At 38.8% G+C, this 16723-nt stretch overlaps 1 protein-coding gene across 1 annotated transcript in view; it reads left to right on the top strand.

Annotated features, from left to right (window-relative positions):
- Positions 1 to 385: 385 nt before the first annotated feature.
- Positions 386 to 16723, top strand: part of kcnj10a (potassium inwardly rectifying channel subfamily J member 10a) — a 33366-nt gene continuing 17028 nt past the window's right edge. Inside the window, exons 1-5 of the mRNA XM_056460952.1 lie at positions 386 to 911; positions 10894 to 11256; positions 12487 to 12698; positions 15333 to 15464; positions 15551 to 15728. Of these exons, the coding sequence (XP_056316927.1) occupies positions 10896 to 11256; positions 12487 to 12698; positions 15333 to 15464; positions 15551 to 15728 (883 nt within the window). The 5' untranslated portion in view covers positions 386 to 911; positions 10894 to 10895. The remainder of the gene's footprint in view (positions 912 to 10893; positions 11257 to 12486; positions 12699 to 15332; positions 15465 to 15550; positions 15729 to 16723) is intronic.

Genomic DNA, 16723 nt, shown 5'->3' with positions numbered 1-16723 from the left:
TTCAAAGTTTTGCACCTGCTTACTGCGCTTTTATTCAAGCGGACATGGATCGACTTCAAAGTCATGTCACTCCGAAAGTCGCAAATTCCGCTTGGGGGACAGAAAAAAAGGGAGGGGGGAAATAAAAAGCCACAGAACTAATTGAACATCCGAGGTCGCATTTATACATAATGAACGCGTCCTGTGAACAATAGCAACATACAGTTCCTTGATTTCGACATATTTAAATCAAGCAGAAAAGTTTACAAAGGCGGAGGAGCTCAACAAAAAGGGCTCTATTTACAGATGGAGACACAGGGGGGTGGGAGGAGGAGCGGAGGGCCACTGAATTAATGAATTAAATAGTGCTGAGGCGCTGAAAGTACGTATTTACATCAACAATGAAAGCCAGGACTGAGACGAGAGGAGACAGTTTTCTGATAGAGCTGCTAACAAAAGTTATTGAGAAGTTCCACTTATAGGACAAGGCAGATAGAAAGAGAGCAAGGAGAAGGAGGGGAGAGAGAGAGACAGAGAGATATAGAGGACGACATTACATAATAAATCGGTAACATTCGACCGGGACCGGCACTGACTGACACTTATGCGAACTTATTATTAGGGTCGAATCGACTTTATATTGTATACAGGTTTAACTTTAAGTGAGTCTAAATTGTTTGTCACACATCTAGATACCAAGGGTGTTATTAGTTGTGTGTTATTTGTTTATTTGAATGACAAACAAGCGTAGAATTATGAGACCTCCGAGGCTAGTCGTTTTTTTGGCGCGAATTTTGTTGACAGGAACGCGCGTGTGTATATATTGATTTTCCACCTCAGATTATTATTCTCTGATGTTTCCTAACATTGGAAATCAGGAGTGACTTGTACATCATTGATAGAGAGCTCTGCGTTCAAGTCCTCGGTTAAAGGTAAGTGCTGAAGTAAAAGTTTTAAAATACATGGCAAAGTCACTTATTGTGAGGCCTAGAGGAGTATGTGTGCTTATATTGTGTCACAAGTATCATAACGATGTCATTTATCTTAAATGAGTGCAGTTTTGCACTAAATCACTATTCTTATCCTTAATGCAGCAGTTCACCAAGAAACAGGTGCATCTCAACAAGATATTTTGTAAACATTATGGTAAAATAATATGCTCACAAGCCAGTGCTGAATGTTAAGTTGTTCTGATGGGTAGCCAACAGCTTGTTTGTTTAAATGGCTTATCGTTTATTAAGTTGCTTAAGTTAATTTTGAAGATAATTTCTGTACTTTTATTAGCTGTATTTTCATGAAGCACTGGACTTCAATGTGTTTAATGTTTTCATGCAGAACATAAACATCTTCTGTTTACTATCAAGGAAAATTTGACTGGCATCCAAATGTTGTGTTGTGTTATTGGTTGCATTGCATTGGTTTGGTCTTGTCAGATGAATTTATCTGCAGCGAAAACACGTTTTAGATACCTTTATTACAGAAGTAGTTGATTTAGTGTATGTTAATGTTTTTAATTCAGTTTAGTTATAGTTTGCTCACACTCAAATAAGTGATGTGTTGTCGTGATCCGATGTTGGGTCAAATATGGACAAACTCCCAGTGTTAAATGAAATTTAAATGGCATATTGTAACCTTATATTTGGGTTTGTTCATATTTGACCCAATGTTGGGTTATGAAAACATAGAATCATCTAGAATGCAGCTGCATAAATTAGTATCATTTATGAGCGAAAAACAACATTTACTGATGTGGAGATATAAAAGAGGAGGCATTATCCGCCACTATCAAATCATTTCATAGACTTTGACTGAAACGCAGCATCGTGTGGGTTTTCTTTTCTTGCTTTCAACTGATCTGATATGCTCCCCATGGCTCTTTCTGGCAAACATCTGAACTGGCAGAAGTTTTTGGATTTCCTCTTTGGGCTTTTCCTTCCCTTTTTTCCACCTCATTCATTTTAACCTTATCATTTTGGACATTTAATCCGAGCTCTTCAAGCAAATAAATGAACTTAGCAGACCAGACTGCAGCCTTTAACCAGAAATGTCGATCTCTTAAACGACTTTGCACTGGATCGAATGAAAAAAAGTGCATTGGATCATGCTGAATAGAGCAAAGTAAAAGTTTGCACAGCCTCAGAATACTGATGAGAGTTTTAATATCGAGTTTGTTTTCTGTCCATCTCTCGATGTCATTCTTTCCTCTCTCTCTCTCACACACACACTTGCAGTGTTGTATTTTTCAATGGTGGCTTTTGTCTCTTTCATCTCATCTCCAAACAAAAGGATTCTTGTGTGTACAGGACAGAGAGTGAGAAAGAAAGGGAACGAGTGAGGACAGAAAGTGAGAGGAAGAGCGAGAAAAAAAAAAATACGATGACAATTTGTACACTCCACAGTGAAACAACATGGCCTCTTAAGTGTCGTTTCTTGTGTATGATTACAATACGAGTTAACACTCTGGACACAGCTCGTTATTTGTTTTAGTAATGACAACAAACATTGGTGCATAAACAAATTTCACACTGATATACCTAATGTATTGTTTTCTAGTCAAAATTAAACAGTATTTTAAAGCTTTTTGCTAAGCAGTGCAATAGTAAAATAACTAAGAATTAGGCAAGTCAACAGTCTGGACACTTCATTATTCTTTGCTGTTAATTTCACTCAGAATATACTGTGGTTAATGTATTGTTTTTCTTGTCCAATTTACTTTAATTAAAGAGTGTAGAACTCTGATGTGCAAATCAAGAATGTATATCAATTTCAGACACATGTCATGTATAGGCGACATGGTGGCTCAGTGGTTAGTACTGTTGCCTCACCGCAAGAAGGTCACTGGTTTGAGTCCTGGCTGGGTCAATTTGCATGTTCTCCCCGTGTTGGCGTGGGTTTCCCCCACAGTCCAAACACATGCGCTATAGGTGAATTGAATAAACTAAATTGGCCATACTGTATGAGTGTGTCTGTGTGAATGGGTGTTTCCCAGTATTGGGTTGCAGCTGGAAGGGCATCCGCTGTGTAAACAGAACCTGGAATAGATGGCGGTTCATTCCGCTGTGGCAGTCCCAGACGAATAAAGAGACTAAGCTAAAAGAAAATGAATGAATGCCATGTGTCAAAAAATTATATGTATATATATATATATATACACATGAGCATATATTATCAGAATCAGAAAGAGCTTTATTGCCAGGTATGTTCACACATACGAGGAATTTGTTTTGGTGACAGAGCTTCTACAGTGCAACAGGATTACAGAGACAGGACAAAAAACAGATAATAAATATATAAAAAAATACAAGTTATATTATATATATTATAATATATTATATGTACATATATGCAATTTATATTTAAAAATATTGTAAAAAAATTCATTATATATTAATCTTTAACAATTACAGTTAAATCTTGAAAGTTAACACAAGTAAAATAATTTTATTTCATAAGTTTTTATGTTTTGCAATAAATGCATAGAGTTTATTATAAAAATACAAATACGTATATATACACATGTTAAATGTAGTGTTGAAGTGGACCAAAAACGTTCCTCAAAGTTGCCCTAAAACCAAAATGTGTTTTAAACGACACCAATATTTTTATATTAACATTTATTAAAATGCATTTATGAATTAATGTATTAGATTTATGCAATATTAATATTTCTGATCCACTTCACATGTTGACTACTGTATATAACATATGGCAGATTATATATAGAGTTGAAGTCAAAATGATTCGCCCTCGTGTTAAATTAAAATTATTTAATATATTTTATAGTTTAACAGAGAGATTTTTTCAACAGATTTCTAATCATAATAGTTTTAATAACTCATCTCTAATAACTGATTTATTTTATCTTTGTCATGATGACAGTAAATAATTTTTGACTAGATATTCTTCAAGATACTAGTATTCAGCTTAAAGTGACATTTAAAGGCTTAACTAGGTTAATTAGGTTAGGTTTAAGTTAGGGTAATTGGGCGAGTCATTGACTACGTTTACATGGACATCAGTAATCAAATTATTTGCCTTAATCGAAGACAATAATTGGATGCAACAGCTGGAGGAGTGTTGTTTTAATGGAATTTTCATACCGTACGCTAAATTGGGAGAAAAAAAACTCTGCATTTCGCGATGCAGGTGCCCGTGGTCTTCACTGACTTGGTAGGTGCAGAGAATAGTGTCAAACAGCCATGTGTGTGTGGATTATCCTGTTGCAAAATGCGGCGAAAAGTCCTACATGACGGTAATATTTTGATTAAGGTGTTTACATGTCTGTACTGCACTTCAGTAATAAAAGCGGCATACTCCACATGTCTTAATTCGATTTCTCTTAATTCGATTATGACCTTAATCAGATGAAATTAATAAAATAAAATAGCTGTTTACGTGGTAAACTCTTAATCAGAGGATTGTCTTAATCGTAATAAAATCGGGTTATTGGTGTCTATGTAAACATACTCATTGTATAACCGGTTTGTTCTGTAGACAATCTAAACCATGCATTGCTTGAGGGGGCTAATAATAATGACCTTAAAATGGTTAAAAAAAAACTGCTTTCATTCTAGCTGAAATAAAATCAAATAAGACTTTCTCCAGCAGAAAACATATTATAAGAAAAATTTAACTTGATAAATATTTGTAAAAGAATAAGCATTGCATAGGGGGCGAATAATTTCCCCCCAACTGTATATATATATATATATATATATATATAAGATATTTCCGTATTCATATTATAAATCACATTCAAGCGTAGGTACAATGTAGGTACAACATTCAAGCGTAGGTACAATGTATGTTTGTCTGTAGAAGTAATTTCCAGCATTTATGCATGTACAGTCCTCAGATCTGAAGGTCTCTGAGAGCATGACAAGTGCACGATCAGTCAACGTTTGTCTGCTGTACGTACTGTATTTGTGTGGGCGAGTTCAGAGGTCAGCTGTGTGTACACTCGGCTTATAACACGTGCCCGCAGTCGAGAACCGCCTCCTCCAGCGTTAGTATTCAGAGCACAGAGATCCAGACAGATACCTATTCATTCCCTCAGCGTGAGTCCAGAGCCGGGTCAGAGAGGGGAGAGCGTATCACATCTCCCCGCTACTCATTCATTTCATTTATTTATTTGATTTGGTTGCGGAAGGCAGAGTCTGAAGGGAGACGGAGGTAAAAACTGGGACGTTTAAACAAGAAAGGGGAGAATGAATGAGTTGAGGCTAGGAAGTGATTCTTGGATGAGTCTTGGAAATAAAGCTGTCAGTGTAGGGAAATATTGAGGCTGTCCTTTTTGTTTGTCAGGAGACTGCACTGGATAAAATGCTTTTCTTAAAGTATTTGTCTTGTTCTTTCATTCATAAATTAATTTTTTCCTTCGACTTAGTCCCTGATTTATCAGGAGTCGCCACAGTGGAATGAACCCCCAATTACTCCATCATTTATTTTATTAAATATATTATATGAAAAATTTTGTCTTGTTTCCAGTGCTAATATATAAAAACTCTTAAATCAAGAAGTGTTTTTTAGATGAGTGTTGTTTTCAGAAATAATATTCTGACACAGGTAATTTCACACAGGTGAGTGGGCTTGACAAACCACCTGTAGAAAACGCACTCTTTCATCTCTCTGTCATTTTAATCGACACTTGCACCAGTTTTGTTTACTTGCAGAAGACATTTTTAAACAATCACTGAACATCATAAAAAACATTGTGTATTCACTGTGTCTCTCACAGGTGAGTGGACTTGACAAACCACCTGTAGAAACACTCCTCCTTACACTAGCACCTTATTTTAAAGCAAAAACAAGACTATTTTGAGCTGAAACTTTACACACACGCACACACACACGCACGCACACACACACGCACGCACGCACGCACGCACACACACGCGCACACACACACACACACACACACACACACACGCGCATCAGAGACTTAATTTACATCTTTTAAAAAGGCGCTTAATAGGTCTCTTTCAATGCATGATTTCTATTTCCCATCCAGGTAATGTGTCGTTTGCATTCACAAAAACAATTCTGGTAACACTTTAGTTTAAAGGGCACCTATGATGAAAAGTTTGTAAGCTGTTTGGACAGGACTGTGTGTAAGTATAGTGTGTCCACTCTCATATTGGAGTGATAGAAACAAGTCTATTTTTAAACATTTCTTGACATTAAAATAGGATCCAAATCCCTCCCATTTTGAGGCCCACCGCAACGTGACATAGGAGTGCGGTTTCCCCGTCCACGAATTGATTGACAGCCACATATTATTAACATGTCTCTATAGTGATGTGAATAATCATATCCTAAGACCTAACGTGCGCAAAGCAACCGGGATTAAAAGATCTGTTCAGCTCTCTGTGATCATCAGCACCTCGAGAATGAGTTTCACAAGTTTAACACGTTTCTAAAACAGAGCATGTTTGTAATAAAAACAGTAAAAATCGTTTCATAATTCATCATCACAGCCGCATGTCAGTACAATTATAAAGGAAGACGCTTCAATCCCGGTTTGTGGATGTTAAATCAGGTTTATTTTGAACATTAACATAACGGATGTCCATACAGCAGCGGATATTAACGTGTATCCTGTCACATTTCCAGTGCAAAGCTAAACGTGTGTGTGTGTGAGTGTGTGCACGCACGCAAACTTTATAACGACATTGTGTGTGACTCATCGTTGCAAAAAGGCTTGAATTAACTCCACAACACCTACATCAAATAACAGTTAAGAAAGTTCTTACTGTACTATGCTTCATTCTTGTCTGTCACTGTGCTGCTTATGCGCGAGACACAGCAGGAGAAGCTACACCCATCATAGCAATTTAGTGAGCGATTGCTCTGACACTCACATGGGAATGGTGGGTGGGGAGAATCAGTTCATTTGCATTAAAGGCACAGGCAACAAAAACAGCTACAAAGTCAAAACAGCTGAAATTTTCAATACACAAAGGTATAATGTATAATGTGATGGGTATTTTGAGCTGAAACTTTACAGACACATTCTGGAGACACAAAAGACTTGTATTAAATCTTAAGTACCAATTCTCACTATTAACTTGTGGCTTATTACCTTTTTATTATTAACCCTTGTGTGCTGTTGGGGGTGTTTTTATCCACTATTTTGAGGCTTAATTTGGCCACAACTTTCTCTGTGTTTGAGCAAATGTACTGATTTTTGGTGATAAATCTAATTTTGACAAATATTTTGGGCAAATGCTTTGAAAACAAAAATTCAACAATACACTCTGGGCAAATCCACTACCTTTTTGTTATGTTAGTGTCTGTTTTTGCCCCATTGACTTCCATTATAATGACATTTTTATTGCTAAGCCTTGACACCATATAATCATGCATTCTTGATTGTTGCTGGTTTTCGCTGTTGGGAAGAGGTCAAATGTGTCATTTGTACAGTTGATCAACAGTAGCAGTGCAAAAAAAGCTTAGTTTTGGGCTTTTATATGGAGTATAGTGTGTGGGAGAGAGATCTTTGTGCACTTGATATGTCTGAGAAAAATCGAAATAAGCAGCTCAGCTCTCAGAAACTGGTAAAAGTAGTAAGTGTATTTATGAACACACGTTATAATCTCTGTTAATTCCATATAAAACCCTGACATTTTTTTGCACAGGCCTATCTAAATGGTTAATGGTGCCGACTGATGAGTAACGATAAAAATCACATTTGACCTTCTCCACACAGGGAAAACCACCAATAATCAAGAACGAATGATTATGTTGTCATGGCTTTACAATCAAAAATGTCATTATAATGGAAGTATAGTCAATTTGAACAAGACACAAGGGTTAAAAATAATGTAGAATATTATTGGATATTAGTCGTTTTCTCATTTCACGCAGCAAGAACTGTACCTTAAAAAACAAAGTGTGATAAAGTTCAACAGGAGATGCAGTGTTCAATTCACCTTAAAACAGTCAGTGTTTCTAAAGGTGAAGTGCTCAGAAATGTCATCCCCTGAGGAATGCTGAGAATATGGAAAACATGGTGGCGCTCTTTTCATCTGCGATTCCTTCCTGAGGTTTTTTTTTGTGCTTTTGGGACGGTGAATAAGTCGCCCTTTTCAGCCAACTGAGCCGGTCAGCGCTGATGGGCAGCCTTTAAATGAGAAAGGGCAGCTGCGTCCACTGCGTCAATGAGGGGCATTTAATGCGCTCGGGCAGCTGGAGGGTCTGAATGTGGAGTCAAAAAAAGTAAAATAAAGACAAATGGACCACCAGTGTCGTCCCCGGACCCGATCCTGGCACACACGAACCTCAAGAGGGAAGGATGCGCTCACGTGTCCGCGATAAACATCACTGTGAAAGCTACTTTGGCCATTTCTGCTCTTAGAGAAACTTCGCTAATGTGTCTCTAATGAGTCTCTCTTTACTTCGGAAAGAGCTCAGATGGAGATGGAAACTCTTGCTTTTCTTTGCCGTTTCTTCTAAAATGCTACTGGATGACCTGGTTTTTTAGAGAATGAGATAAGGTGATGGGTTTCTCACACGCAAGCTTAACTGCTAGATGGGTTTTTCATTAAGAAGAACTGCTTTCTATGTTAGAGTAATAAGATACTAAGTGCTTCTGTAACCTGATCTGATAACTGGAACTGTAAACTGAGGCATAACCGGAATTATTAGGAAATAAATAAATGGCAATTGAAAATTCAGACTGACTAGTTACCGTACAATTGTTCAGTATTGCTGTAGTGCACTTTAAGCAAAACTTGAATAAAAAAAGAAATATGCAGGTTGCATTTTACAAGTGTGTCTTGTCATTACTGTAGTGGAAAAAATATAATAGTCATTTTATTTTTGGAACTTTTATATTTAACTGTAATAAACTACAACCCCAAATCAGAAAAAGTTTTGACAGTATGAAACATGCAAATAAAAACAAATAGTGATTTCTAAATTTACTTTGACTTCACTGCAGACAGTTCAACATGTGTTCCTTATAATTTCTCATTTCTATTCTATTCCCCCAACCCCCCCCCCCAAATAAATACGTATTTCAATTTTGGTCCTTGCAAGAAAGTTGGAACAGTAAAGCATTTACCACTTTGTAATGTTGCCATTTACTTTTCACAACACTTAAAAGATGTTTAGGGACTGAAGACACCAAGTGATGAAGCGTTTCAGGTGTAATTTTGTCCCATTCTTTCTGCAAACAAGCCTTAGTGCACACAGAGATGTTTTTGCGCTTGTTTTCCGTTGACGTTTAACGCCTCGTGACTAAATAAAGGGCGGCAAAATGATCGTGCACACCAATGTGCAAAACGGCAGGTGTAAAAGCGTCATTTCTAAAGAAACGCCTCATGCTCGTTTTTTTGTTTTGACGTGCCACGTCAAAACCATCTCCTCCAATCAGATTGCCACTTTTGTTCACATGCATGGAGCTGCTGAAGTTACAGTAAACAGCACTTGGAGGTGCTCAAGCACAAAACTGTCAATGCGAGCGCACATTGAAGAAGATGCCCAGAGGCGATATGAACGTGGAGCTGCTTATTGCACTGTGAACAATAATCATTTCTTCATCGCTAGAGCTGGAGCTGCTACTTGAACCATGCATGCTTGTTCGAGTTACTAGTAACTTTAACAACAAGCATGTGAACTTTCTCTCTTCCTCTTCTTCTGTGTTATAAGCGCGGTGTCAGAAGCTTAAAGTTGTGTAGCGCCATCTAACGTCAAGGAGTGATTTTGCATACTCTTCTGCTTGACGTCAGTGAAAATCGATTGGGTTTGAATGCAGAAAAATGTCTCGTAAAACGCAAACGAAAACGTCCCGTGTGTACAAGCCTTTAAGGTGCGCAACAGTATGGGGTCGTGGTTGTCGCACAACAAAATGTGCCACACATTCTCTATTGGACACAGGTCGGGACTGCAGACAGGCCAGTCAAGTACCTGTATCTTCTTCCTCCGCAGCCAGGACTTTGTAATGTGGCAGAAAGTGGTTTTACATTGTCTTGTTGAAATATCCATGGAAAAGGCAGCAGCATATTGTGCTCCAAAATCTCTATGTACTTTTCAGCATTAATGGTGCCATTACATAGTACTCTTAGCAAAGGTAACTTGCACTTGACACAACCCAGTACCATGGCAGACTTTGGCTTTAAGACTTGTTGCTGGAAACAGTCTGGATGATGCTTTTCCTCTTTGGTCCAGAGCACAGGGCGTCCATTTCTCCCCAAATATACCCGAAATACTGAATTATCTGATCACAGTGATGTTTCAACTGTGTGATGGTCCATCCCAGATGTCTCAGAGCTCAGAGAAGTCAAACGCACTTCTGGACACTTGTTAACATAGGGATTCCGTTTGGCACAGTACAGTTTTAACTGGCATATATGGGTGTAACTATGTATTGTGGCACTTGATAAAGGTTTGTCAAAGTAGTCCTGAACCCATGTGGTGATATCGCTTCTAGATGATATAGTTTTAATAACACGTTTCTAATCATAATAGTTTTAATAACTCATTTTTAATAACTGATTTATTTTATCTTTGTCATGATGACAGTAAATAATATTAGACTAGATATTTTTCAAGATGCTAGTATTTAGCTTAAAGTGACATTTAAAGGCTTAACTAGGTTAATTAGGTTAACTAAGCGAGTTAGGGTTATTAGACAAGTCGTTGTGTAACAATGGTTCGTTCTGTAGACAGTCGAGATAAAAAAAAATATTGCTTAAATATTATAAATATTGCTATAAGTGGGCTTATATTGCTTAAGACTTTCTCTAGAAGAAAAAAATATTCTAGGAAATACTGTGAAAAATTCCTTGCTCTGTTAAACACCATTTGGGAAATATTTAAAAAAGAAAATTACAGGAGGTTGAATATTCTGTATATTCTGCTCTTGCCGCTATTGCACTTCTGCTCCTGAACATCTCTCTCTTATCCCTACAGCTATGACTTCAGCCACGCCCCCTTCCTCCCGTAGCCAATCCCCCCAGAAAGTCTGCCACTCCCAGACACAGACAGATGTCCTGAAGCCCCTCTTAGGTGGTGGAGGGGGTGGAGCTTCCACAGGAAATGGCCCCGCGGCTTTGAGACGCCGGCGACGGGTTCTGTCCAAAGATGGGCGGAGCAACGTTCGCATCGAACACGTGAGCGGCCGTGGGACGCTTTACCTGCGGGACCTCTGGACCACTTTCCTAGACATGCAGTGGCGCTACAAGCTTTTCCTGTTTTCGGCCACCTTTGCTGGCACCTGGTTTGTCTTTGGGGTCCTGTGGTACTTAGTGGCCCTCGTGCATGGAGATTTACTAGGTGAGGAGGAAGCTGGATGTGCTTTAAAAGTAATAGTTCACACAAAAAACAAAAATTACCCCAGAATTTTCTAGCAATCGTCGGTGTACATGACTGTTTCTGACAGACGAACACAGTTGGAGTATCTATGCTCTTGAATAGTTGTAGCCATTTTTTTAAAAGCACATTTTATTTAGTTTAAACAAATTTTTGGTGTTTTGTTTTGTTATTCAGTTTGAATGTGAACGTCATACAGACATGGAAAATGCAATGGCAGTAAAGGTCTTTGCACACCGAAGCTTGAAATTTTCGTATGCGTTATTTTCACATTATTATTTCGATTAATATTTTATCATAGACATTGGAGCCAAAAATCATAATCAAATTTTGAGTAATTGCACAGCCATAGGTTTTGTAACAAAATTATTTACAATTTTTAAATGATAAACTCCAGTCGTTGACTTCCGGCGGTGACCAAATGCACGTTTTGCGCGACTGACGTATACAACGTATGACTTGACATCCACTTGAAATGAAAATTTACAATGTTTATTTTACTAGCACACATATTTTTACTAGCTGTTATTCTTGAGGTGAATAACTAATCTGTGCAAGTTAATCCAGTGAAAGTCTGACCATTTGCTTCCGCATTTGAAGTGGTGGTCCTATTGCTGATGTCATTCAGAGGGTTTCCATAGCAACTGCATATTAATACCTTCCCTTACCGTTAGTTTGCTATAGGGGAATGGTGCACAAAAGAAAGCACAGCCCCCTACTCAATGTTTAGTTTCAGTTGGAAGTACATCAGCATGCTGAAATAAAAGTCTCAGCAACTTCTGGCTCAAGCGGACTTTAGGACGCATTTGTAGCAGAAGCTCAAGTAATAGATGCATCTAGTGCACAGTTTGTTTACATTTGACCACTACTGGAAGTCAGAGCTTGGCGTTAATAAATTAAAAATGATAAGTATTTTTAATAAAATATTTTAATAAAATACACTGATCCGCTTCACAAGACATTAACCCCTTGGCTGCTTATCCAGCACCATTATACAGCATAGAAGAGCCAGGATACAATTTAAAAACTACTCCAACTGTGTAGATATACACACATCAAGAATGGCTTGTGGGTGAGTAAATCATGGGGTAATTTTCATTTTTCTTGGGGTGAGCTATTGATTTAAGCACAGACTGGATATTGTTTGACAAATGTTAGCATGAAGCTAACACTGTTATTTTCATTTCTCTCCAGAGTTTGATCCTCCATCCAACCATACGCCATGTGTCATGCAGGTTCAGACTCTGACCGGAGCGTTTCTTTTCTCCCTGGAATCACAAACTACGATTGGCTATGGCTTTCGCTGCATTACTGAGGAATGTCCACTCGCTATCATCCTGCTGATCGTGCAACTTGTGATCACAATGGTGATGGAGATCTTCATCACTGGAACCTTCCTCGCCAAGGTATAGCCCTTACAATTTAGGTAAACATTGGTTTGTTTTCTCTGTAAATGTACTAACTAGAGATTGCAGGATATTAGAGCTGATTGTGGTTTGGAATAATAAAGTTTTGTAATTTTTGTTGTAATAAAATATATACAAATTTTGTGTGAATTAAGCTTCTGGTTTTGCAAAACGTGTTTGTTAATTGTATAGTACACTGAAATTTTATATTGACAGAAAACCACCACAAGTCCTAAAGAAAGCTTGACTTTTTAATATGAGTTAATGCAATTTAGTTAACCATGTTTATTGTGTTCATTCACATGAGCATATCTGGGGCCCCATGTATCAACGCTGCGTACGCCAGATTTCACGCTCACGTTTGAATTTATTAATGATGTATGAAAGTGAGAATGTGCGTTGGTCCCATAGACTGTAAAATATATGGACGTAGTATCCGTGACATCACCCATAGGTTTCTGAACACTGCAAAAGAAGCTACAAGTAGGCGCGGCCAACCGTTGCCATTTTGTTCGCGCGTCATCGCACCCACAGCGCGATACCAAACAACGGCAAAGAGGCGGAGAGTGGGCGGAGCTACAGACACCTGCTGGCACTTTGCTTAGACCTGGCAGACAGACTTTACTTTGGGAGAAACGCTTGATACTTTATTACCTGCGACTTGTTTGTGTTCTGACCACATGTGCTTGGCTGTACACTATATCAATAAAGTGTTTAGACTTTTAAAAACACTGTAGTAATACATTGAGCCACTAAACATTGTTCTTATGATGTTTTTCTACAGGAGGAAAATGCAAATTACTTCCAAACACTTCAAATATAGTGTGTGTTAGTAAATGCAAGACTATTGATGAAATCCAGCATAACACTGTATGATAACGCTTCAGATGACTGTTCTAGAGCCTACAGATAATCAATCTGTCACACTCTGGAGTGCTTTACGGGTCTAAAGAAAAATATTAATGATAAATGATCTTAAATAAAACACACACATTTATAGAGATGGTGTATAAGTATATAACTTTACTCACATGGGAAACGGAGGCCACGTGAATGGTTTGTGAGCACAATTAAATACACACAGCATCCCATATCATCTGATAATTGTAAGAAATAAATCCAAAAGGTAGCTGACTGTGTAAAGCCACATAAAACAAAACAAAAATACGATGAATATGCCGAGATCAGTGGCTAATCTGCCGGATTCAGCTGAGGTGAAGTGACGGCAACCAGCGAGACCTAGCTGTCACTCAAGTGGCCACGCCCTTAATTATGCAAACTTAATATAAAGGAAATGGATGAGTTATAAAAAAATTCACCCCCCTCACAGTGATCATGGAGGGTAATAATAGCTAAATGAACCAAAATCGTTCTTTGTACCAGGCTGTAAACACCTTTTTTTCTGCTGTAAAGTTGGCCATTCTAACAGTGCGCTCAATTGCAATTTGCTCTATTATGGAGCCAGAACCAGCGGAATTTTGATGAATTGCAGTTTCAGTTACTTCCGTATTGGCCTCCCGAGGGAGAGCGGGAGGTTGCTGCTTGGTTGGTCCATGCCAACTTCATGCCTGGCGTACGTGTATTTCTTATGTGTGTTTGTTTTATTTCCATTGGCGACTCCTAGAGGCAATTAAGTTAAATTGCACACTAAAAAGTACCGCACCAACAAAGTATCCTGGCAACTGGTTCTTTCCAAAGGGAACTGACAGACCGCTCAGGGTTAAGCCAGTCGTCTTTGAGCCGTGCAATGCCAGCTGTATGGGACGGGATCATCCGCATGTCTAGCAGGTATATAAGGAGGGGTACTGCTATACCGCTCTAACAAAGTGTTCCTCTAATCTGTGTCTCCCACAGACACAGATACTACTCCAGACAGTAAAGTGCCGCCCACAATTGAGGCAACTGTCTCCTCAAAGGGTGTTAGTTCAGCCTCCCCTGTTCGGTCCACACTTTGATGGTGCGCCGCTGTTCTCCTCTTAACCTGCACCTTTACATCAGACCATTTCTTTTTTAATTCACGCACAGTGCGATGTTCAGACCCCACTGCGTTAACCGCGTCAGCTAAACTCTCACACTCTATTTTTTCACTTCTGTTATTAATTCCGGAGGAAAAACTTGCAAATAACACAGTTTTCTGCGGTCTACCTCCGATAGGAGCACCTCCAATTCACATTCTGTGAAGTTTCTCTTTTGCTTGCTTACTTTTGCCATTGCTTTTTCGTTTGGTTTTGCCAAAGTTGAATCATTACCATATTTATACAGGGGAGGAGGCAGGGAGGGGTTTTGCACTCGTGCGCTCAGTTACACGTTAATTTGGATGTACAAAGAGAATATGTGTGGGATTCCGCGTACGCAGTGTTTCATACATCTGATTTTTTTTATACTGCGCAAGCACATTTACAGCTTTGTCTGTACGTAATGTTTTAGTATGAATTCAACGCAAGTCTTTGTACATGAGGCCGCTGGTGTTTTCAGTATCTCAAAGTGGTTTGATTCAAAGTAAATCAGACTATTATTCAGATTAACCATGCGGCCATTCTAGAATTTGATTCATGTGTAGATTTGAACAATCTGATAACCTGTATAGGTCTCTCAGATCTAATATAGTGTAAATGTTTTCTCTGTGGTCTGCAGGTAGCTCGGCCAAAAAAGCGTGGCGAGACGGTGAAGTTCAGTCAGCATGCCGTGGTAGCCAATCACGAGGGTCGACCTTGTCTCATGATTCGAGTGGCTAATATGCGTAAGAGCCTGCTTCTGGGCTGCCAGGTGAACACATCTTTGGCGAAATTGTGATTAATTCCATATTCATTTGTACAGTCACATGAGTTTAACTCATATCTCTGATTGCACAGGTGTCAGGTAAACTGCTGCAGACATCGCAGACTAAAGAGGGTGAGACTGTGCGTCTGGATCAGAGGAATGTAGCCTTCCAAGTGGACACATCTAGTGACAGTCCCTTTCTTATCCTACCCCTCACTTTCTACCATGTGATAGATGACAACAGCCCATTGCGGGCATGGGCCGCCAAAGGTATGGAAGCATGGGAGAATGAGATTGATTACTGGAGCAAAAAATGGCATGTTGGGTCCATTAATTAGTCCACTTGAAGTAGTGAATGTAAACAAGCAAATGAATTGGAGCACTACTGAGTGCACTGAATGGATGCTGTTTTGTTTTGCTGATTGATAAATCCCTCAGACGGATTAGTTTTTCAACTTCTTGGTCAAACCCATTGGTAGTTATTTAAAAGAGAACTGCCTATTAGTAATGAATTCTGTCATGTATAAAAATATTAATTTATTAATGAAATTATTTAATTTAGAAACGCACACCGATAGGAATCCATTGTGGATGCCCTACTGTTGTCAGACGCAGCAATTCACTTGGCGTGAAAACTCACAGTGCATTATGGGTATTTTCTAGCTATTTAGTGTACATGTGTTGTACACGCATTATTGTGTTGCATAACATAATTGATACAGCACACTTCAGAATGTCCACTATGGTTTCAAACACTACTAGAAATAGCTGCTCCCTCATATATTGCACTATTTACCCACTAGTGCACTATTTGAGGGAGCAGACATTTCTAGTGGTGTTTGAAACTGTAGTGGGTATAGGGATGGCCTAATGGTGGTATAGGGATTGCCTAATGTGGGTATGGGGATGGCCTAATGTGGTTATAGCGGAATAGTGGGTATAGGGATGGCCTAATGTTGGTATAGGGATTGCCTAATGTGGGTATAGCGTAATGGTGGGTATAGGGATGGCCTAATGTTGGTATAGGGATTGCCTAATGTGGGTATAGGGGTATAACGATGGCCTAATGTGAGTATAAGGATGGCCTAATGTGGGTATAGCGTAATAGTGGGTATAGGGATGGCCTAATGTGAGTATAGGGTTATTGTGGGTATAGGAATGGCCTAATGTGAGTATAGGGTTATTGTGGGTATAGGGATGGCCTAATGTGGGTATAGGGTTATAGTGGGTATAGGGATTGCCTAATGTGGGTATAGGGTTATAAT

Source organism: Danio aesculapii, chromosome 7 (genome assembly GCF_903798145.1).
Source record: "Danio aesculapii chromosome 7, fDanAes4.1, whole genome shotgun sequence".
NCBI lineage: Eukaryota > Metazoa > Chordata > Actinopteri > Cypriniformes > Danionidae > Danio > Danio aesculapii.
This window is presented reverse-complemented; position numbering and strand designations above follow the sequence as displayed.